Source organism: Heterocephalus glaber, unplaced genomic scaffold (assembly GCF_053883595.1).
Source record: "Heterocephalus glaber isolate CG9 unplaced genomic scaffold, H.glaber_assembly_v1.0 deba00000470, whole genome shotgun sequence".
Taxonomy (NCBI): Eukaryota; Metazoa; Chordata; class Mammalia; order Rodentia; family Bathyergidae; genus Heterocephalus; species Heterocephalus glaber.
Genome location: NW_028258145.1, coordinates 7,127,425 through 7,150,925, shown reverse-complemented (window position 1 = coordinate 7,150,925; position 23,501 = coordinate 7,127,425). Strand labels below are relative to the sequence as shown.

Genomic DNA, 23,501 nt, shown 5'->3' with positions numbered 1-23,501 from the left:
ACATCATTTGTGAACCCTTCTCGGTGACACTGACACATGGAAGATGCAGTCCCTGTGACACAGGACACACCCACGAGGTAGAGAAAGTGCTGCCCTCAGCTTTTTGATATGGAAAAGTCCTCTAATTCCAAGGGAAATCACAAATTGAAGAAAACAACAAGCTATCCCTTCTTACAACAGGGAATTCTTTTCTAGCACACATCAAGTTGTCTGGGGAGAGTTACGCTTTGAGCAGTAACAGGGTGCTCTGGGTGGAGCTTCTGGCATTGAACCCCTGCCCCCAGTGACCCTAGCAGGGAGCAGCAGGGCAGGTCCTGGTGCCCAGCATGGGCTGCCAAGTATCTGATGGTGACACTCTGTAAGAGGAGCAAGGCAGTGCTGCAGCCCTGACCTTGTGACCTGACCGCATTTCCACAGCCCCCCAACACCTCCCTAGCATCTATTCCTGGCACTTGACCATCACAGTCCCCAGGTGCCACACAGCTGGCTCTTTTGGTGCCACAAAAGCTTGTTATTTTCCCAGAAATTTTAATAAAGATCAACAGAATCTCTGTATAGTACAGGTGTCAAATTCTTTTGCACACTAGTCCTGTAAAAATAAACTGACTCCTCCCTCTGCAACACAAGAAACTGAACCATAGAGTTTTAAGAAAGACAGTGGAGAAACAGTAAAGAAATTGATAAACAACAAGTATTGTACCTTTCTGTAAATAACATGATTCACAAATGAATAAATAAGCATTGTACCTTTCTGTAAATAATATGATCCACTTTTGATTTGGGGACTCACGGTTTTGAATTTTATATTGACTTGTTTGCCATAATCAAACAAACCCAAACCAATCACATGCTTGAGCACCCTGTCTACTTCCTGGTGGAGAACAGTGTCTCAGGTTCCTCTGAGTCCCCCTGGCCTTGTTGAAGATAGAAATGCAATAAGCCAGGCAGGTGGAGATGAAAGCCTCCTTCTACTTTGGAAGATGTCAGCTGTAGTCACCAGTATGCTCAGATTCCCAGCATTTAAGGGAGGAACAATGCCAAGGCCTGTGTCGCATGAACTCTGTGAAATGCTCTGTGAGCAGTGAAGAGGAAATAGACACGCAACACCTTTGGGCAGCCCAGAAATTATACCTGGCTTCATTGTGCACACCCCATGACCTGATGCAGGACAGAAAAGGAAGGGCCCTGGGTGGTTCTCAAGGTGTTTCTGTGTATCTTCCTGCTGGGTGCGAAATGTGTGCCTCCCGAAGGCCAGAGAAGCAATCCACAGACGCCAGGGGAATTTCTAACACAACCAGATGGGAAACAAGATCCTCACTGGTCAAACACCCTATGCACTGCCCAGACCTGCTGAGGGTTCTTATTTAGCAGTCTGCTCTCGTGTTTCACAGCATCTTTCAGGGCAGCAGGTTCAGGGGCTCTGGATTTGCAGGGAGGGAGCAGCTTCCACAGACCAGACCCCCTGTGAGCCCAAACAAGCTCATCTGCCCCAAGTTTCATGTCCATCTGGCTATAGGTCCCTTGTTTTATTTTTTTTTAATTTTTATTTTTATGAGTACATGTTTGCAGTAGGTAATGCTCACGTTCACGGTGGGCAGTTGGTACATGTATGTGATACATCTTCATTCTTTTTCATTTTTTTGTCTTCATTCATTTTTTATCCTCTTCCTCTTCTTCTCATCCATCTCTTGGTTCCCTTTCCTTTTGCAAAAGATCCATCTCCTTGTTTCCTATTCTCTGTCTTTTATTTGGCTCTTTAATTTATTTATACCTCGGGTTTCTCATATAAGATAAACCATGTGATATTTAATCTTGTATGTCTGATGTAATTCCCTTAATATTATGGTGTCAAGGTGCATCCATTTTCATACAGATGACTTGAGGATCTCCTTCTTTTTTATTTTGAGGATCTCCTTCTTGATTACTCTGCTTTATTTTCTTTTCTCCTGTCATTTTAGAAATGTAAGTCGATGAAATGGTTGATCGTAAAAGGATTTGATGGAAGACATCCTCATACAGGTAAAACTTCCCCCGAGGATGGGCATGATTTAGGGGATGTTCCTCCAATGAGTAACTGAGATCTTGTGATGACTTGTGCACAGATCCTTCGCAGTTAAGCCAGAGAGAAGCTGCTGCTGGTGGTAATGAGGACTAGTGTTCTGTAACCTAGAGCCAAAACCCTCTGTGCAGGCCAACAGTTGAAAGCAATTTTTACTCTATTGCCCTGGGCTGGGTGTTAAATCCTAGGGTTTGTTGCTCTCTCAGGCCATATGTTAGTAAATGATTTATGCCAACTTTGGTTTTGTTGTTTGTACACTGCTGCCATTAAGTGGTACACATTTTTCCAAGGAGTCCACCCCACCCACCCATGCATCTTGGGTGGGAGCTTCATTTTCTGTCTGGGCTCAGGAGCCTGACTGCTCAACAAATTTACCACTTGCTTAAAATAAGTAGATGAAAGTGTGGTGAAGGAGCCCACAATTGCCAGTATTTGCTACCTGATATCATTTTTCAATTAAGTGGTTGCTAAAACCCAGCTGTGGGCACTGGTAATTTACGGGCAAGCGACCTACTTGCACACTGGGGACCCAGGCTAAACTAAGAAACTACACTATTTGGCAAATTACACTATTTTCTAAACTACCTAGAATCATATCCTTTCGTTGACTGTGTCGCCTCCCTGATTTCTGATTACCGACGTGGCAGATTGCACAGTCACAACCCCTGGCCTCTGTGTGCAGACTAAAGGAGCTTCCACAAGGAAGAGGACACACACATTTTAAATCCTGATGGACAGTTTTCAGTGCCACTGTTTTCACCATTACTGTGTTTCAGTAAAGTGACAGGCAACCCCAATAATGCATTTGGTAGGGAAATGGAGGACCAGATCCTTGCCCGTTACATACATTGGTTTGGAGATAGGATCAATCATGTCTCCCCTATTTCAGTGGGCTCAAAGCACAAGATTGAAACACCAAGCCCAAACAAAAACATTAAAAAAAAATTATTGCAGAGGAAGCAAAGTCGTTTGTACATAAATCAACTATCTTATCAACCCAATCCTTTTAAGCAGCACATTCACATTAGGGGTGGCCTTTGCCTGGGAGGCCTGAATGAATGGAGGTCAGCAGTAACAGGAAATCAAACAGAAGAAAGACTCTTGAGGATCAAGGTCAGTCTCAGATGTGAAGCACTTCAGAACAGTCAGTGTTAGCTAGAACACAGACAGCATTAGTTTTAACTAAGCCCATTGTAAGCTGGCAAAAACAGGCCTGCTTCCCTGAGCCTCCAGGAGAAGGAGAAGGAGGAGGAGGAGAGTGAGACACCTGCTAGTAAATAAATAATCACATCAGATGGTGACCAAGGCTCAGTAGAAAGTAAGCCCAGGCAACGGGATACAGAGACTGGCTGGGAGCTAATTCATGCAGGGCATGCATTTTCTGATTTCCTCCAACATCCTGAGTTCCCAAGAGACCCCTGAAGAAGGAAACTGCTCTCCCAGGAAAGCAGTCTAGGGTTGATGACACAGATAGCTCATCCCTCCCAACACTGAAGGCCAGAGTTTCAATCAGATAGGAAGAGGAGAATTTATCATCATCATCATCTTCTCTCCCCATCCCAGGGTTTGAAGGAAGCAGTCAGCAGCCTTAGGGTTCTGCCTTAGAACACTGGAGAGGAGCAGTGCTGTTTGATAGTTTTAAAGAAGCAGTCACTAACCTAGGTGGCACTTAGCTTTAAAATTCTTTCATATTTGGAGTTCTTAAAAAAAACAAACACCCTGTTAATACCCCCCAAAATGCACAAAGAATACTTGGAAAGCACCTGCTGATCAAATGCATTTTTACGGTATAAGCACCAGCTGGGGTGTCTGTGACACCAATGGCACTGAGGAGACCCAGCAGCTTGAGGCTTTCCAGCACAAGTCTGGAAGAGGCCAAGGAAGGGATCACCTGAGGGGTGGAGCCCCCTGCCCACCTACCTCTCTTCCCTTCCACCTGTCAGGCCTGGCTGCTCAAGCTTCCATTTCCAAGGAGGAACCTGGATAGCACAGTGGGTGTGTTCTGCCTTTCCCACTGAAAACTAACTCAGCCAAAGCAAAAGGATGTTTTTGCTTTTAACTTGGGCAACACTGGAAACAGAAATATGTATGATTTGGAAAGAAATCTATTCATAACACCAACTGCAGGAGACCAGAACATCTAAACATCTAAATCTACCAGCCTTCAGTGGAACAAATGGACTAAACAGATTTCACCAGTATAATGCTGTTATGCTTCAAAGAAGGAAGCAAGAAATCTGTTTTGATCCAAGGCTGTCTAAATTTCTGAAGTCTTGAAGAAGCCACTACTGGTATTACTTTATTTTACAGATGAAATAAGAGAAGTTGTAGAGATTAACTCTGACCCCAAATCCACAGCTAATAAGTGGCAGGGGTGGGATTATGGACCCCAGAATTTAAGTTCCCCCTTGAATTTTTTCCAAAAATATAGCATGTATGTTAGAAGTCCAGAGACCAATAACTAAGATATATGAGAGTGGACAGGCACAGTAGTAATACATCTGCCAGGACACGAAGTATGAACCTTTGATGTCATGCAGAAACCACAGTGTGTGGTCACCTTAATTACCACATAATGAAATTGTAGGGAAATAAAAAGTGTCTTCAGATAATAGTTATTCATTGACTCAGTCACTATTTACTGAGTAACTACTATGTGCCAGGTACCATTCCAGGCAGTGAGTCAAATAGACAAAATCCCTTCCTTTGTGAAGCTTGCACCCTAATGAATGACACTTGTGTGTGCATATGTGTGTACCACATGATTGTATATGCCATTCAATAAGTGTGCATTTGTGTACAACAAAACAACACATACTAAACATTTTTTCTCCTATAATCTGGGAGGGTGGAACTTTGATCTATTAAATCTACACAGCAGTCCAGGTTTTACGAGTTGAATGTTTCTTTAGCCTATGAGTCATTAACATGTTAAATATATACAATCATTTCCCCTTATCTACAGGGAGATATGTTCCAAGACTCCCACTCCCTGATGCCTGAAACCATACACAGGATCAAAATCTGTATTAGCTGTTTTTCCAACACATATATACACTTACGATAAAGTTTAACTTATAAACTAAACAGGGGAAGAGGTTAATAACAACAAATAATAAAATAGAACAATTATAATAGCATACTTTTATAAAATTTGGGTGACTGTGGTCTATTTGTCTTGAAAGAATCAACACAAATTTTAATATTTTCAGACCATGGTTGAGCACAAGTCACTTGGAAAATTGACCTGCAGATAAGAAAAAGTAGCAGAATTTCATAATCACTAAAATTCTGCATTGTCTAGGTCATGGGAAAGGCCACACTAAGTCTCAGAAGTTCTAGACACATGTTCTGGCTCTGGTATTGCTCACCTGCTCCACCTTGCCTTTGGATTAGATCTGCCCTACCCAACTCACAGCACCATGAGGCCTCATTAACACTGACTTTGAGGCCCTATCCACTTTCACAGATGATCACAGTTGGGCCTCACAGGCACTCTGGGAAGGTTGCAGTGGAATTATCAACATCAAGTGCTTTGCTGTGACAATCCCAGATAGTGCACATGAGGGGAAAAGGGCTCCATATGAGACTCCAGAGCAGGGGTCTGGCCAGGGCTGGGTAAGAGGAAGCACCCAGAGGTGCTCTGTGGTCCACAGATGGAAGGACCGAAGAGCTGAACCTCAGGATCCCTAGACACCAGCTCCAGGACCACAGGGACACCAAAGTCTGCATCCACCCAGACGCCTCACAGAGACAATGTTGCACCTCCATAGCAACTACACACCTCCTCCTGTGCATGCCAAATTACCTGGGGTTGACCTGCATCTACCATGTAAATGCCATGTAGAAAGCTCTTACACTGCATCACGCAGGGAGCAGTGACAAGAAAAACATCTGCACCTGTTCAGCACAAACACAAATTCTTCCTAATAGTTTTCAGTTGGCTGTTGAATGAATGCACACATGCAGAGTCCAGTGTCCCTTCCCATGACAGGCAGTGTGGCAGCACTAGACACAGAAGCCTGAGGAAGAGCAGGTGGGGCTCCTCTTCCACCTGGCAGCTGTGATGCTTCAGACAAGTTAACAAAGCTTCCTAAACCTTGTTTCTCCACCTGCTTTTTTACACTGGGGTGAGAGTAGTGCATACCCCCAGAGCTACTAGATTGAGTATGGTAGCATGTACAAAGCACTTGGCCCAAATGCCTGGCAGGGAACAATGCTCTGTTCTTGTTGGCTATTATTATTTCATTAGAGAAACTGTGGCAGAGGCTCACCCATCTCCACCCCCCAATGCCACAGAAATGCCAGCACTGGCTGCATATCTCTGCTTGGTCTCCCAGGCTGGGGATGTCTAGAAAAGAGACCTGGCCACTGAGAGCAGCCGATGAACAGTGGCAGAATCAGGGAAATAGGACAAGGAAGCTATGTCACTGCCCTAGGACTCCCTAAGAAACTTTCTGTGGACAAGAAAACCTTTAATCTTCTTCAGCATGCTTCCCCATGTAGAGTAGGCAGGTGTAATCTAACTTGTTTTCAGCAGAAATTTCTAAGTGTAATTGTAGGTTTCGTTTTCGCCTGTCTTTCCCATGTGAGCCTCTGTAGGCCAACATAAAGCAAGAGCATGAAATTCACCTGTAAAGTACGATTCTGTCTCAGCCACAGCAGAGATTTCCAGAGAATTTCCCTACTTCTCCCACCTGGAATTACTAAAGTGGGAGAGGAATACTAGACATCTTCAAACAGAAGATACACTTGACAAATCTACATTAGAAAGCTCATGAATAGTGATGAACAATGGACAGATTATTGCATGAAATATGTCAATTATGATTCATTACATTTAAGAGATGTAATTGGAAGTGAGTAAGCTATAATTCTGCAGGCATCATTTAGAATGTCAGCACACCCATGTCTACACATCACTTTAATGTAGTAAACACCCACTTGTCTTGGCTTCAGTTTCTTTTGCTATAGAACTAAAAGTTCTGTCATCAATGACTCCCTTCTTTACAGAGAACCTGGTATTTCCTTATAGAAATATTCAACATGTCGGGGAGCTACGTACCGCAGCTTTGATTAACTCAATGGAAGAACTGAGTAGGGGGTGTCTTGCCAGGATCCTAACACCAAGTTAATAGAAGAAGTGTAATTACAATAGGGACTTTCTACTTCTTATCTGGGGTATCTTTTCCAAAACTTAGGTCCAGCACTTCCTCAACAGCTGAGCTTTAAAACATTGAAAGGAAAACAAGGCAGTATTGTCATACTTCTTCATCCTAAAATTTTTTAAAAAGTGAAGAAAGTATAATTATTTTTTGCATTACATTAAAGGAAAGCCATTGTGATATTCTATAAGCGCAATATAGCCAGAAATTTTGAACACTGTTCTTTAAAATGTACCATTCAAAAATATTACAGAGGCAACCAATGATCTGGATACAGATAGAGCCTCCTCTCAACGAAAATATATGATATTAATATCTATCCAAGTTCAAAATAAAAGAAAATGTGGAAGAGGACAGAAATAACGAAAGAAATCCTAGTGAAAGACAGCAGTTGGACTCTAATTATATGTATATAATTTTCTCTCTCTTAGAAGCTAGAGGAGTTCCAGATCTGGAGCTCACTGTAGCTGCTAGGACCTGGCAGTTTAAACTCCCATTAAGACAAGAAATCTGACTGTCATAGGAAAGACTCTTGTATAAATTCCCAAGTCTTAAAGAGCTATCTTGTCCTAAATAAATAGATAGATGATAGATAGATAGATAGATAGATAGATAGATAGATAGATAGATAGATGGAAAAAGATGCCTGTAGCCAGGAAAAATGGAAAGAAGCATGCCAATACTTTATGGGCACTGGGCCAGGGAAAAAGTCACCTGTGAAGTATAAAACTCCAGGCTTACCACACCTACAGGTGGAAGGTTTATATTTATAGTATTTGATTCATATAGGAAAGCCAAGCTAAGAAACTAAGATTAGAAATGAACCATTGGAACCCTAGGTCCAGAAACAAAAACACTCAAAACCATTTTGTAAGAATATTTTACAATATAAGGAAAATAGACTCGATCAAATAAATACCCCTTGAAGAGAAGCTCACAATAAAAACTACTATCTATGTAAGACATAAATATCCAAATAGAAAGTTATAGATGTGATGAGTTTAAGAATTAACACTCTAAAAACTAGGAAAAAACTGAGAATAATCTAAAAGAGGCTATAGAATGAATATAGTTTAAATGAATAGAGGAGTAAAAGCTAGGTAATCAGTAGTAATTAAGTGAGTATAATTAAATATAAAAGTATGAAAATGACCTTAAAGATTAAATGAAAATATAAGATTAAAGATCTAATGAGTAAAAAAAAAATCTAATGAGTAAGTGAGATACAAACTAGATGCATACTAAAAGTAATATGGTAATCTGGGGGAAAAAAGTCAAAGAAATTAGCAAGAAATAGTAGAGAAAAGAAGAGATAAAAAACATGAAAAGCAATTAAGAAACATAAACATATAACAAGTTTCAAATCAGAAAAATAAAATAAATCCACACCTATGCACATAGAGAAACAACAGATTATCATAAATAACCAAAGAATCTTAAATGCAACCAGAGGAAACAGTCCAGTTGATTCCAAGGGCAATGAGTGTAATAACATAACTCCCCATAGCAAAAAGAGGGCAGAAAATAATGAATTCATAACTTCCAGTGGTAGTACCTCTAAACTCTGTATGTGGTAATATTTTTATTTAAGAATATAATTAAAATAAAAATGTTTTCAGATGAAGTCTAAGGCTCTCCCTGAATTCTCCACTGAAAAATATACTTCAAATAAAAATGAAACATCTAGAAGGAAGAAAGACATAGATGTAAAAATAAAGAAAAATTAGTATCATGTTTGGAAGTCTATATAAACACTGTTTACAAAAAATAAAAACTAATTTGCAGAAAAATAAATATAAAACATGTCTAAATTAAAAGGCAAAAAATTAAAATTTTGAAATAGGCATTAAAAACTTATGAAGTTCAAGTGTTATTAGAAGAGGTTAATAAAAATAGCATATGCCATGTTTGTCACATTCTAGGAAATTATTTTAACACTTTAATGTATAAACTAATTCTCTGAACAGCTCATGACATTGATACTGTTATCTTTATTTTATCACTAGGGCAACAGAGCACAGAAAGCTAAGTTATCCACCTGAAATTGCATGACTACATAATATGTTTAAAAAAAAAAAAGCAAGCATGGGAAGTGAGACAAAACAATCTGTGCTGACTCCTAATAAATCAGATAATCATAATAAACTGAACAGTCACTAATTTAAAAAGTAACCAAGCCAAAATTGCAAAAAATGAAAATGAAGACATTTTAAAAAATCACAGTAAACTAAGTGCAAAATAAATCCACATTATCATTGTTCACAATAAATGTAAAGTAATTGTATTACTCTTTCTGAACTACAGAGATTTCAAAATATAAAGATACAAATCCCACTTACATATAGCTCGATGAGCCACATCTAAATGAAAATGACACCACTGATGTGATAGTAAAGGTATGAGAAAAACAACATATCTGGAAATGATGACATTAAAAATAAAGATAAGGAAAAATATATGTGCAAAATATTTTATGTTGAACAACAATGATGATACAATAAATAGACACTGAATCACAGGAAAGAACTTACTCAGAACATACAATAATATTGAACTACTATGTACCTAATAGCATAGCATCAAAATAAATTGAGCAATAATTGACAAAATTATAAATAGTGACTAGCGAAACAAACTTAGAGGTTGACTTTATGTAACTCAGAAACTGATAGACAGAGCAGCCAAAAACTTGGTAATGCTATTAATGGTTTTAACACCATGATTAGGACTTTATTAGTCTGCCTATACTATTAATAATTTGAACACTATAAATAAATTAAGCATTAATAATTAATATTATTAATTAATAATCAATAATGTTTATTGATTAAAATGTATTAGTCTTCCTGTATTGTGTTTTCATATATATGCATGCACACAGGTATGAAACCCTACACCCAATAAAATATAAATACATCATTTTGCAAGCTAATATACAAATTATAGTTTTTAAATGGCCTCATATTAAGTCACAAAGAATACTAAATATCAATATTATGCCTATCTAGCCAAATTCCAACAAAATATGAACAAATTATCCATATATTTATTAACTAGAAAGTAAAATGTAATTATTAAGTTACCAAAAAAATCACAAGAGATTTGGAAATACTGAAACTTGGACACAGTGAAAGCTTTCCCATATAAAAATTATGCAATGTAACTAAAATAAGACAGAAAGGTGTATTTCTACATTGCTCCTCTTCCAGAAAATACCTATTTGAATCATGATAAGTTATCCTTAAGAACTACCTTTAATAATCCTGTTTTAGTTCATGATCTCATGAAGACCAAACTGATTTTATGGACTTTAATTTGGTGGCTGACCACCCTGAGATGAGACCTATCAGTAAATTATCTTTCCAGCTTTATCACTGATGTCTTGTCTTAAGTTCTCTCAAAACACCCATGTTTCAATATTTAATAGCAAAAATGATATTTGCCAACTTATCTGGCAAGTGTTACTTCCTTTGCATCACTTCCCTGAAATAATTTTATTATTTATTATTATTCATTACTTATTTGTCATTTATTTATTATTATTTTATTATTAAAATCAATGATTGTTTTTGATAAATATTAATTTTCATAAACTTTGAGTATCATGAATATGTCTTCCTTTTTGCTTAGTTTTAAATGTATATCATGACATGCATTTGAATTTAATAATGGCAAAAATTATCCATATTTTGGAGACATTGGTGAAGGTAAAATGGATTCCTGAAGTTATAACATGAAGTGAACTACTGAAATAATTTTGTCCTTTTTAATAAAAAGATGTACCTTTAACATAAGCATCTATCAATCTTGAACCTCAGGGATTCATAAAAATACAGTATTCAATACTATGGAAACTACTAAAAATAATATTAATTATATTTTCAACTATTAGTGTTTTTTCAAAGAGTAATTACCCTTGTAGGGCAAGAGTTGACACTGGAAAAGAAGTACATTCAATACTGAGCTAAACTTTCAATCCAATAATTAAATAAACAATCTCAAAGAAAGTAGGAGTAAGTAAATAATAAAGGTAGGAGAAGACAGTAAATCAGAAGCCAACTAAAAATGAATTATTTTCAAAGAGTATAATATAGATAAAATTATGACAAAAATATTAGGAATATAAAAGGAGAACATGAAGGTAAATAATACAGAGATCTTTAAAGTAATAAAAGTTTTTTTCCAATAAGTGTAAAATTTCAAATGAAATAATGATTTTGTAGAAAAATGCAATTCACCTAGCTTGACCCATGAAGACATAAGTAAGCCAAATAGAAACCATGAAAATAATTGAATCATTGATCAAAATCTATCCATATAGCAAAACCATTGAATTCATTTGGTTTCAGAGGTGAGTTTTTATAACCCTAAAAGGAACCTTTTTTGTTGTTGTTTTGCAGTACTGAGGATTGAACTAAGGACCTTTGCACTCAGCTATATTCCCAGCACTTCCCCGACTTTTAAATTCTGAGACAGGGTCTCACTGAGTTGCTAAGTTGCCCAGGTTGGGTTTGAACTTGCCATCCTCTTGCCTCTGTCTCCCAGTGCTAGAACTCAGCTAAGGAACAATTTTATATAAAAAAAGTTCTTTGTATTTTATTAAGGTTTCAAGATATGTGAAAAACTCAGTAAGAAATCAAGCATCTGTTAATAATAAATACTGTTGTCTTTGTTAAAGTTGATATAAAGTAATGCTCCCAGTTGTTGAAAAATAGTCTTCTCTTATTTTAAATATATTCTTTCTGTTTTTTTTTTCTTTTGGTACTGGGGATCGAACTTGGGACCTTGTGCTTTCGAGGTAGGAGTTGGAACCACTGAGCTAAATCCGAGGTCCAGTCTTCTATTATTTTAAATGTACTAAAACACCTTGATGGTAAAACACAGTGGGAGATTCCATAGACCCTAGAGTTGGTCTTCATAAAGTAATCAAAGAGCTGAAGTTAGCCTTCAGCCAGGAAATAGAAATTGTATTTGCAGCCCAAGGAGAGTGGATGGAGGATTGGGGAGAGAAGGGAATCAGGTCTCTTCTTCTGGCTTTTGTAGGACCCAACACATATGTCCCCAGGAACACATGACACTACCTATGTGTGCAAAGGGAGATGTGGCTGAAGTCACACCGAAGACCATGAGCTCAAGATCAACCAGCTCCAGGTAAGACAAACAGGGCAAAAAAACAGACAGAGAAAAAGAGTATGGATTTTCAGAAATCACAATCTCTGTAATTTGGGCAGACACGAAACTCTTGGGTTTCATATTTCAAATCCAGCCTGGAATCCAGAGGAGACATCTTCATAGACCAATTTGCTTTCTGCTTTTCCCTTAAAATAGTAAGAATATAAGTTGATTAATTTCCAGATAGCAGGATGGAGGGAGGTAGAAAATTCTACATCCTTACGTCAAGTTGAGGAGTAAAAGAAATGCAAAGGACAGGATACCCTGGGACATCTGGGAAGGGAGGCAAGCAGACCCTCATAACCCTGAGGCATGGGGAGGGTGCATGGGGGAGCTCAGCATGAGGAGCAAGCTGTGTTCCTTGACAGGGCAGGGGTCCCAGGGCTCCGTCCTCTGAGCAAAGGTAGGGTGCACAGTGGCTCTCATTCAGGTCAACACAAAGCCCACTGACCCACTTCCTGGGCAAAGAAATCAGATTGGACAATCTTCACAAACACCAGGACATTTTCTCTTCTTAGTTTTTTGGTTACCTATTAGTCCAGGCCTTGGAACTCCATTCCTTGCCTACAGGATTTACCAGGCAAAGTTTGTATTTATAACTACACAAAGAAAATAAATGGTTGCTCAAAATATAAATAGCCAAGGTGAAAAAATAATGAGTTCCTATGTCTGAGGACCTAAGAAACAAACTAGGAAATGTTTCTTGTCAACATGTTTAAAGCTTTTCCAAGATGCACTCAATTTACCACATGCCTTTGTTTGTTTTCTTAAATGACTTCACATATATATCAACATCATTGCCATCACCATTGTCCTTTTAGGACATTTTCTAAGTACTCAACTACTTTTTTTTTCAACTCAAGAATTAGGAAATTGATTTTCCCTAATAACAAGGAAAAATAATACTGTAGATATAAAGCTGAATATTCAACACTTTTCCAGAAATGTATTTTCACTTCTAACTCTAATATTTCTAATATTATAATGTATGGCAATTTAGAAAACTATTACAAAATCACCATCAGGCAATATTTAAAAGCCCTACATATGTCATTAGGAACGTCCAGTTTGGGTAACATGTTGGTCCTTGTTTAATGTTTCGCAATGTTCTCTGGAGCAGGTAAATTCAGGAACACCAGGTACAGAGAATAAAAGGGCTCTAAATAGAAACCATAGCACTCAGTGTGAGCTGCCATTTGAGTTATACTGTGTAGCCTCACATGCCCCTACACAGCTAAACTCCTCCTCCTTCCCAAATATGAACAATTGAACACAAGTAGACTGCTCCCAAATAAAAGTTTTACCAGTGCAAAAGTTACAGCAGAACTTGAATGACTGGACTTCGTTAAATGAGCTGTGAAAGTGTCCCACAGCACAGGACAGTTGTGGCCAAGCCAGGCAGAGAGCTCTGGGCCTGGGGAGGGGGCGTCCACAGGAGACAGTTTTCTGGGCATTTGCAGGCTCCTCCAGGAATGCAGCTGAAGAAGCAGGAGAAGGCTGGGGTAAGAGATGAAGACACATGGCAAAGACCCCAAGCACCATCTTTCTGGACTTAAGATTGCACTTTTTTCCCAGTAAGTATATTCCCTCTCCACCCTCCACAACAGTCTGCACCTGGCTGCCTGGGATCCCTCTCTAGTCAAGAGACACAAACATCTGCGTTGTCATCTCTCTGCACTGCCCAGATGCCAGAGGGAAAGATAACATGGTGGCTAGAAAAGTATGGAATTTGAGGAATGCAGGTGGATAGGGAGGATGGGAACTGGGTCAAGTAGTAAAAAAGTGGACCAGGAGCACTCACATGCCGGGCTAAGCCCACTGCCACCCTTGAGCTTGTGTGCATGCATGAATCAACACTTAATGAAACGCCACACAAGGAAAGCCATGAGGTCAAATAAGATGGATGGGACATCACAGACATGGCAGGGACTAAAAGACCACCCACAGGAAAAGGACACTGGAAAAGTGCAGAGACAAAGAGGAGAGAAACACAAGAGGCTTCCCAGGGCCCTGGAAAAGGAAGCTGAGTGTCAGAAAGAGCAGTCACTGTTGTGCCACTCTCACTACGCCACCAACACCACTGCCACCCAGGACAGTGCTGTGGGGTGCTTCTGCCTATGCCCCCAGCGTTGCCCCAATAGAACAGGCACAGAGATGCCACCTGTGCCAGATGGGCAGTCGGGCTGCCCCTCCCCCAGCAGAGTCACCTCCCCCGTCACAGCTTCGTCCTCTGCCAAACAGGCTCCTGGTACCCGTCCAGGATGGAGGCTGTGAGAATTGCACTTAAGTGCGGACTAGCGGCTGTCATTAGCGTAATTAATCTGATTAAAATAATCAGGAGCAGAGAACAGAAGAAGAAAAGGCCAGAATGCAGCAGTGTTGGGGACAGGTGCAGCCCTACAAGGAGACAGTGACCGGGCTGCAGGCTGAGACAGAGTGAAGGGCAAGGGTGGACCCCTGCGCACTGTACCTCCCCCACTCGGTCCCCGCTCTTCCCTCCCACCTCCATGCGGTGAGAATGGTCGAACTTGCACCCCACAGGGCAGGGACGGTGTGAGGACCAGGTGCAGAGGTGGCATCTGAGTGTACTATGAGAGGCTGGGTGTTTATCAGTCCAGCTGGTGTACGAGGCTGTCTGGTCACCTTATACCGCTGCTCAGCCAGCAGAGCCCTGCCGAAACCCAGCAATTACAGCCTGTGAGGTCATCAAATAGTATGGGGCTCCCGTGGTCACCAACAGAATCTCATGAATTTACACTGACACCAAAAGTGTGTTTGAGGCTCATCTCCCATGGCTTTGCCCCTCACAACCATCCCTCCACCCACTTTGCGACCTCTTCCAACTGTGTCTGTATTTCACCCTCTCTGGAAGGTTGCTTCCCCTCCTCACCTCCAGCTGAACAGACTCCAGGCACCCTTGCAAATCCAGTGCCTCCTTGCACTGCCCTGTGGTGTTTGCTGAACTTGTCATCCTTACTTCGGGTGCTAAGTAACTGGCACCCTCTACCCATAATCAATAACCTGCCTCACCTCACAAGACCAAAGCACAAAACACAGGAAGCCTGCATTCTTTCCATCTAGTAATCTTTTGCAGTCATCAAACAGCAGTTAATATAGTTTAAGATTTCTTTAAAGTCATTAAAGCACAAGGTTAAAAATAAAACACCCTGATCATAACATAAAAGAGCAAAGATCCGGAGTGACCTGGTAATGGGGAAAAGACATCCTAGGAGCTCTGCTTTCCAAAGGAGAATTAAGATGGAGGGAACTAGGCTAATTATGTTTAAATATGCAAGGGTCCCTCTGGCCTAAGTCACCCTAAGCAAAGGCTTCCTGGAGAGTGACTAGCTCCCCAAGGGGGAGGACATGGCCCTCTACTCAGGGTCCCCGGTTCCCTTCCTCGCGTTTCCTTAGCCAGGGCTCGGGGTAGGTGTCCCCGGCTTCCCAGGGTCCGCTGTACCCAGCATCCAGGGCAGTGACCAGGTCAGCCCTGCGCTGGCTAGCGCCTGTGCCTGTGAGCGACAAGGATCCTCTTCAGCCTGCCCACTTCCTCCCTGGGCAAACAGGCAAGAGCTGTCAAACTCGCCAGCCTACGCAGCAGGACGCAGCAAATCGCAGGTCAGGATGGGCGAGTCCCGCTGGGCCACCCCAGGCTGGGATCCCCATAGGAACCAAAGCAAGAAGCCAACTCCTCTTGGGGCCTCTGCACCCCGCGGAAGCCGCAGTCTGTCCTCCCACTGGGTCCCCGGCCCCCGCTCACCAATCTTGGCCAGCGAGGCCAGCAGGATCCACAGCGTGATCTCGAAGGGGATCTGCACGTGCGGGTAGTCCAGCGTGAACACCGGCAGCCGGGTCTCCTCCAGCGGCGTGGTCCCTGGCGCCACCACGCTGGCCGGGCTGGGCGGGTCTGCGCTGGTAGCCCCTGGCCCGGGCGCGTCTGGCGGGGTCTCGGCCGTGGCGCCAGGCAGCAGCGCGAGGAGCAGCAGGAGGCCGCCCCCGGGGCGCGCGGGGTCCATGCAGCCGGCTGGGGTCTCAGCTCATCGCGCCTGGTCCCCGCTGAGCTTCGCGACAGAGGCCACAGCGGCCCGACTGCCTGGCCGCCCGGCAGGCCCTGCCCCGGGCGGGGGCGGGACGGGGCGGGACGGGGCGGGACGCGGGGACCCGGGCGCCACCGCGCACCTGCTGCGGCCCGCGGGGGACACAGGCCCCGGAGACCACGTGCCTCTCCCTGGTCGCTGAGACCCCACCCTGGGCGACCCCGGTCCTGGCCAAAGACCTCTGGTGGAGCTGCCAGCGGCGTGCAGGACCGAGCTGTCCCCGCCCCGGAGGCCAACCCTGGCGTGCGTCCAGCGAAGGGACACGGACTGCGACCCACGCGTCGCGCGCTATACCCCGCGGGCGCCTGCAAGGACGCGGGGAGACTCACACCCCCGGGAGAGGCGCTGCGCCGCTGGCTGGGGTGCAGTCACTGCGCGCAAGAGTGGTCTAGGCTCCGAGAAACTTTAGAAAAGCCTCGTTTTGTGCCGCACCCCCCGCCCCGAAGTCTCAGCACAGGAAATTCATGTTGTTCGTTCTGCACCCTCAAACACACGGTGCGGAAGCCCGCCCCACTCCATCCTCCACGGGACCACCAGGGCGTGCGGGATTCGCTCACTGTCGGAGGCCAGCTCCTCTATCCTCCCTAGGCTCACAGAAAGAAAAAAAATCTCCCTCTGCTTTTAGGCTTAGAGGTGAACATGTCCAGGGCCATCCGAAATATAATCATTTCATGGAAAGCCAGTGATTTGCCTGGCGCAGATTGAGTGGCTCCGCTAATTACAGGACAGCTGTGGTTTGGATGGGAAGGAAGGGCGCGCGATTCTCCTTGATCTAAAAGCTTTATCTTCCAGCCAGCCTCTCTCCTCCTCCCTCTCAGCTCCAGCTCTCCAAGGGCTTTTTAGACTTCACGGGTTGCAATCTTATCACCAGTCGCTGAAAGGAACCGGTAGGCAGAGGAGCTGCTATTCAGTCCACGGAAACAATTTCCCCTTTGGTATTTGTGAAATAAAATCCTCCTCTTTCCTCGGTGTTTTCTTGGATGGGAACACTGTGAACACGTGGGCCTTGCTATGACACGCATGCCCAACAACTCCCCTGGCAGAGCAGTTTGCGGAAGGTCTAACAAGAAAATCCTTCGTGGGAATGGAAGGAAATAAGGCACCGTGGCCTTTCAGCCTGAAAGGAACACAGGGGTAAGTCCGGTGTACACGGGGAAGGCTTCATTCAGTTTATATTTTATAAGGTCAGGGTTTCAGAGGTGAAATAGAATAGGCTCAAATCCGAATTCTCTTTGAAAAGAATCTCTACTCCATCCAAAACCCAGTTGCCCCTTTTCCTGGGGAATTTTTATTGAACATGTGTGCCTGGGGTACCCTTGGGATGAGAGGTCTGCCTGGAAAAGCTTTCTTCTTCCACTGGGTAGCTCTGTGTGGAAGCACCAAGCAAGGTACTTGCTTTGTTAATCATCCCAGAAGCCAAAGACAGACAGACACTCTCATGTTAATTTTATCAGTGAAGAAATCTAGATGCATGGATGTCTCCAAACCAGCGGGCTGACTCAGTTACACATGGACCAGGCTCTGGAAGGTGACTTCATCCAGGCCTGGCTGGTTTCAACCAACCTTCCATCCCAGGACCAGCTGTCTGTGAACTGCAGGTCAATTTTTAAACAGAACACTGGAAAATAGTTTAGGAATTATTCCAAGTCATAGCAGAATAAAGTTTTACTTATACTAAGCAAATCAGGCCTGTTCTAACAGCTTAGTGTCTACAAGGACAGAGCAATTCAGACAATCATTTCCAGGGGTTTGAGTCACAGGTTTGAGTCTGGTTTGCATAGCAAACCAGAAGAAATCTACACTTTCAGGACTTAGTACCCACAGTAACTGTGGAGATTCTGGACTCATGGATCATGGTGACTTATAAATTCATGCCACTGCCATTAAAGCTTATCCAACTTTTCTTCCCTGTGCAAAAATGCCCCTTTTGTCCTTGCAAATAGAAAATGGTATATTTAGTTCTTGAAATAATCTTTTTATCTTTCTCCTGAAGCAAATAAGAAAGTTAAAGGAGGGGCCAGGGATTTAGCTCAGAGGTTCCGCCGCCTGGCCCACAAGTGCAAGGACCTGAGTTTGATCCCTGGTACCAAAAAAAGAAAGTTAAAGGATGCCCCTGTGGTGGTTGAATTTGAACTGTCTCCTAAAGGCCCATATATTGCAGGCTCAGTCCCCAGTGGATGGCTTTCTTGGGGCATGGAGCAGAACTTCTGGAAGGAAGGTAGGTCAAGCAAGAGGAAGTTAGGGCACCAGGGTGCTGTGCCCCTAGAGGAGAACCTGGACCCCAGCCCCTTCCATTCCCTCTCTTTCCATTCCTGGCCACTCGAAGGTGGCACTCTTCTCCATCGCCTGCTTCCTCCACGGCCCAAGTGACCATGGGCTGAAACCTCTGAACCTATGAACCAGAATAAGTCTTTCCTCCTCACAGTTGGCTTATCTAAGGTATTATGTAACAGACACAGGAAGCTAATGCTGCCCCTCTACTGACATTGACTTGGCAGGGCCTTTTCTTCAGCAGATACTACCAGGACTAGCTCTGTCTGAAGGCAGAAATTGAATCCTGTTCCTCCCTATTTGAAATCCTTTAGTGGTTTCTCTGTGTCATTTGAAAAGTCCAAAAATCCCACAATGATTCATCTAATTAGGCTTCTGCCTCTCCTATGACCCATCCCTCCCTCCCCATCCTGGGCCCTGTGAATGCTGCCTGTGTTCCAGATGCCCTCCTACCTCAGGGCCTTTGCACATCCTATTCTTGTCTCATCCCTGCCCTCAGTTTTGCCAACTCTTCTCAGGGATGTCCCCTTAAAGGCAGCTGAGCCCAGGAAGGACTACCTGGCCCCTGCCTTACTGGACTGGAGTCTTTGTGGACACATCTTAGAAAATTTCTTCTCAGCACTTAATCATCTTACTTTTCTCCCATTAAATGGCTCCATGAAAGTGACAAGACTGTTGAGTATTTGACTCGCTCTTTGACCCTTAATTCCTGTCACAGTGCCTGGAACACGACCAGTCCCACTAAGTATTTGCTGATGACCAAAAGTGGGCTTTGACCTGAAATCAGTTGTTCTTCCTTTGGATCTGGCTGTGGGCCTTTCTCTTGTTTGGTTCAGGTGTGGGACAGACAGGAACCTGTTCCAGTGTCACATGAAACATTTCCGTTCACTGATCCCTGGTTCCTATATTGTGATTTCACAGCTATATTTTTTCCCTTCTAACCAAGAGATGTGAGAATCCAATTGCATTACAGAATTTCTAAATATTTCCGAAGTAATAATTACCTAGTTGGAACTCCAATTGGGCCTGAGGAGTTGGCTCAGAACCTGCAAATCCCCTGGACCTACAGCGATTTGTCAGGACACCAATGATGTTAGTGGCTTCCCGGAAGAAGAGTCACCCTTGAGTCACAAGCAGGGCTGCATTCCAAGCATCCTTAAAATTCACCAAAGGATTTGGAATTCTTTCTGGGTATGAGGGAAAGAAGCTAGGAAAGGAAACCTGAGATGGCATAAGAGGATGAGCACCTGAAAAATAAAAATATGAGCTACACAGAGCTTAGGACCATCCATCTCCTAACACAAGCCTGGTTTTAAGTCCTCCCTGGAAACCTCTGGGGATGCCAAGGCTACCTTCGTTTCTCCTGCCGCGCCGAGCTGCACAACTCAGAGAGAGTTGCTGGCTGTCGACCCCCCAGGAGCTTCTGAATGAGGAGCAGCAGAAGACTCTGCACCCCAACAAACCTGTACAATTCCACAAGTTGATCCCTCAGAGGTAAAGATGAAGGGCTGGTGAGCTGCAGTGCTGCCCGGAGCCACAGCGGGGCGCCAGCGCCCTCTCCAGGAGGCAAGCTCCTCCCCAGCTCCTAGCTGAGGTGAGCCGGGCTGGGTCTCAGATTGGGACCAGGGAATGGCTCCACCCTTAGATACCACAGCCTCAGTGTCTGCTACCTAAAAGGCTGGAGAACAGAAGTGCTTTGGATTTCTGATTGTTCGGACATGGAGATACTTACATGAACATAGTGAGATACTCCAGGAAGGGATCCTGGTCAAACACAGCTTCTCTGTGTTTCCTACAGGTCTGTACACAGAGCCTGTAATTTTATGAAATATTTCTATGGTGTGTGCCTGTTTGGACAGTGACCTGTCATTCGAGGTCAGGGTTGGAATTTTCCTCTGTCTCTTGTCAGCACTTACAAAGTTGCCGATTTTGTAGCATTTCATAGTTTGGATTTTCGGATTAGGTACATTTAGATACTCATATGTCACACCATTCTTTGCATATTTGCATAATATTCCTATCTTAAATTCTCCCTTCTTTGATATCTGTATTATACAACCACTAACCCTTAGATGTATACTTATATTTCAACTCAGAATGTTGACCTAAAAATAGTTTGTACCCATATCACTGTTGACTTAATTCTAGTGCTTCATCCCTATGCCGACTTGATTTTGTTTGAGGAGACAGTCCTTAGCAAAACTGGGGGCCTGTTTCACAGAGAGCAGCCCTATGCAGGCACAGGCAGCAGTGTGAATGTTTTACTGATGTGTATCAGTTTAAATGCTTTTCCTGTCTTTCTTTTTGACCAGACATGAACATGTTTGTTTCATGTCTGCAGAGGTGTTTTCTTTCATGATAAGGTGCATTCTGCTCACTGGAGCTTGTAGAAAAGAGTGGTACTTTTAATATCAAATGCTCCTAGGACTGTATATTTGAATTAAAAGATTCCATTCTCAGATTTCCAACCAGCACATTCTTCAGTACTTCAGTTTCCTTCCGTAAAGTGAGAGAACTGGAATAAGACACTTAATGCTTCTTTAGAAAAAGATTTAAAATTCCAGAGTCTGAATCCAGTACAGCTGTGTCAAAGGGATCTATGCTGCACCCTGCCACATCCTGCTCTAAGCACCATGGTGTCCCATGCAGAGAGATTCTGACCTTTACACTGTCATCTAGCATCTGAATAGTGATGGATGATGCAGTCAGAAAGCAAAAAAGTCAGCCCACAGGAAACTCTAGGGAGCACCCCTACTGTTGCTTGTCAGGCCCACTCATTTACTAACGTGACAGACACTCACATTCAGAGTCCCTGTGGTTGCTGAGCACCTACAACTGGAAGTCTCTTGGTGCTTCTGGTGACCCAGTAGATAAGAAAGAATGCTTCAAGAGCTTATGATCAAGATGTTTCTCAAGACAGGAGTGGGAAGCCAGGAGTATCTTCACCAGCATATACTTTGTTTACTGGGCTAGAATTTAACTAGCTGCTGCCATATTGGAAATGGACAGAAATCTGGTTGCTGTTGTTTTAACACATGCCTCCAAAGTTCAAGTTTTAGAAACATGGTCCCCAGTGCAGTGTGTCAAGAATGGGTGATGTGGGCTGTGAGTGGGTGGTGAGAGCCTTGCTGTGTGAGTGGACTGATCATTCATAGTGGATGAGCAGTTGGCACCCCAAGTGGCCGTGTGGTAAAGTGAGCTCTCTCTGGCACACATGTCTGTGTTGCTGCTGGCTGCCCTCTGCCAGGTTGTGGTGCAGCATGACAGTCCTCACAGGTAGCAGAGCCACGATCCTGGACTTCCCTGCCTCCAAAACAGCGAGCTACCTAACACTCTATTCTTGATGCATTTTCCAGTCTGTCGTGGTTAGTTGTAGCAACCTAAAATGGACTAAGACACTGACCAAACCCAGACCTGGAAATAGAGAATGCAGAGTTAAAAATACCAGTTTTCAGTTAGGCACCTTTATCCACTTCTTGGTGCTCTTAGACCTTAAATAATTCCTTGTTGCTTCTGTTTTTCCACGTGTCTGTCTGAAGCTTAGTCTAAGGAGCACATTTGTGCAGATCTTATTTAACAAGAATTCACTTTTGGGAAAATCTCATCAGGTGCTTCTGAGGTGAGTGAGGTCAGGCTGCTCACAGAGGACAGTTTCTTATTGAGTCCCCAGTGGAGGGGAGGAAACACAACATCTACACCTAGGACCCTTCGTGATTGCCACAGACCCTCAGTACCCTGTCTTCCTACACACCCTTAAAATTTGGAAAGAGACAACATTATTTTATAATTTAGTATGTGCTGTATTATGCTTTGTCTATCTTTTGCCTGTATTTTTCATCCATCTGTCTATCTGTCCATTTAGATATAACCAAAAATTTAGTATCTTCCAAATCTACTATGTGCTAAGCATTCATTCCTGCAGGAGATAAAGATGTAGATCTTGTCCTCAGGAACCGTAGAGCATGATGGAAAGATGAAATAATATCAATAGCTAACATTTGCATAGTGCACACACTGGGAAGGCTCTTTTCCAAACTCTGTGTCTACCATCTCTTTAAATATTCATGGAACCTTAAAATTATAGATATTATAGTACCCTCACTACACACACTAGGAAACTGAAGAAAAAAAAATTGCTCAACATCACATAGCTAGTCAAGATTAGAAATAAGTAATTTGATCCCAGAAGTGACATCCATCACTCATTAACACCTTACTATGGAACAACAATGATGAGGATGGAGGTCATGATGGGACTGATTGTGTCAGTAAGAATGGTGATAAGAATGATGGTGGTGGTGTTTGTGACGATGTGCATGATAATTATGTTGCTGACATGAATTTAGAGCTTTCAGCATTTTGTTACTTGCTAGTAATCAACTATGTTAGTCAGATTTCTATCTCTGTGACAAAGTACCTGAGATAATCAACTTGTAGAGAGGAATCATTTATTTTGGTGCATGGTTTCAGAGGTATCAGTTCATGGTCAGTGGCCCCATTGCTTTTGGGTCTGTGCCAAGCAACATATCATGGTGGGGAGCAAATGGTGGAGGAAAACTCCCCTCATGGCAGCCAGAAAGCAAAGGAGAGAGTAAAGGGCCAAGGTCCCAAATTCCCCATCAAGGGCAGGCCTCTAATGACCTAACTTCTTTCCACTATGCCCTATCTCTTAATGATTCCACCTCCAGGATGCCCCACTGGTTAGCAGCCAAGCTTTCTGCATACGGGAATTTGGGG

At 43.0% G+C, this 23,501-nt stretch overlaps 1 protein-coding gene across 1 annotated transcript in view; it reads right to left on the bottom strand.

Annotated features, from left to right (window-relative positions):
- Slc9a2 (solute carrier family 9 member A2) overlaps positions 1-16,514 on the bottom strand; it is an 88,151-nt gene extending 71,637 nt beyond the window's left edge. The window contains exon 1 of the mRNA XM_004844473.4: positions 16,157-16,514. Coding sequence (XP_004844530.2) covers positions 16,157-16,412 — 256 coding nt within the window. The 5' untranslated portion in view covers positions 16,413-16,514. The remainder of the gene's footprint in view (positions 1-16,156) is intronic.
- Between the last annotated feature and the right edge of the window lie 6,987 nt (positions 16,515-23,501).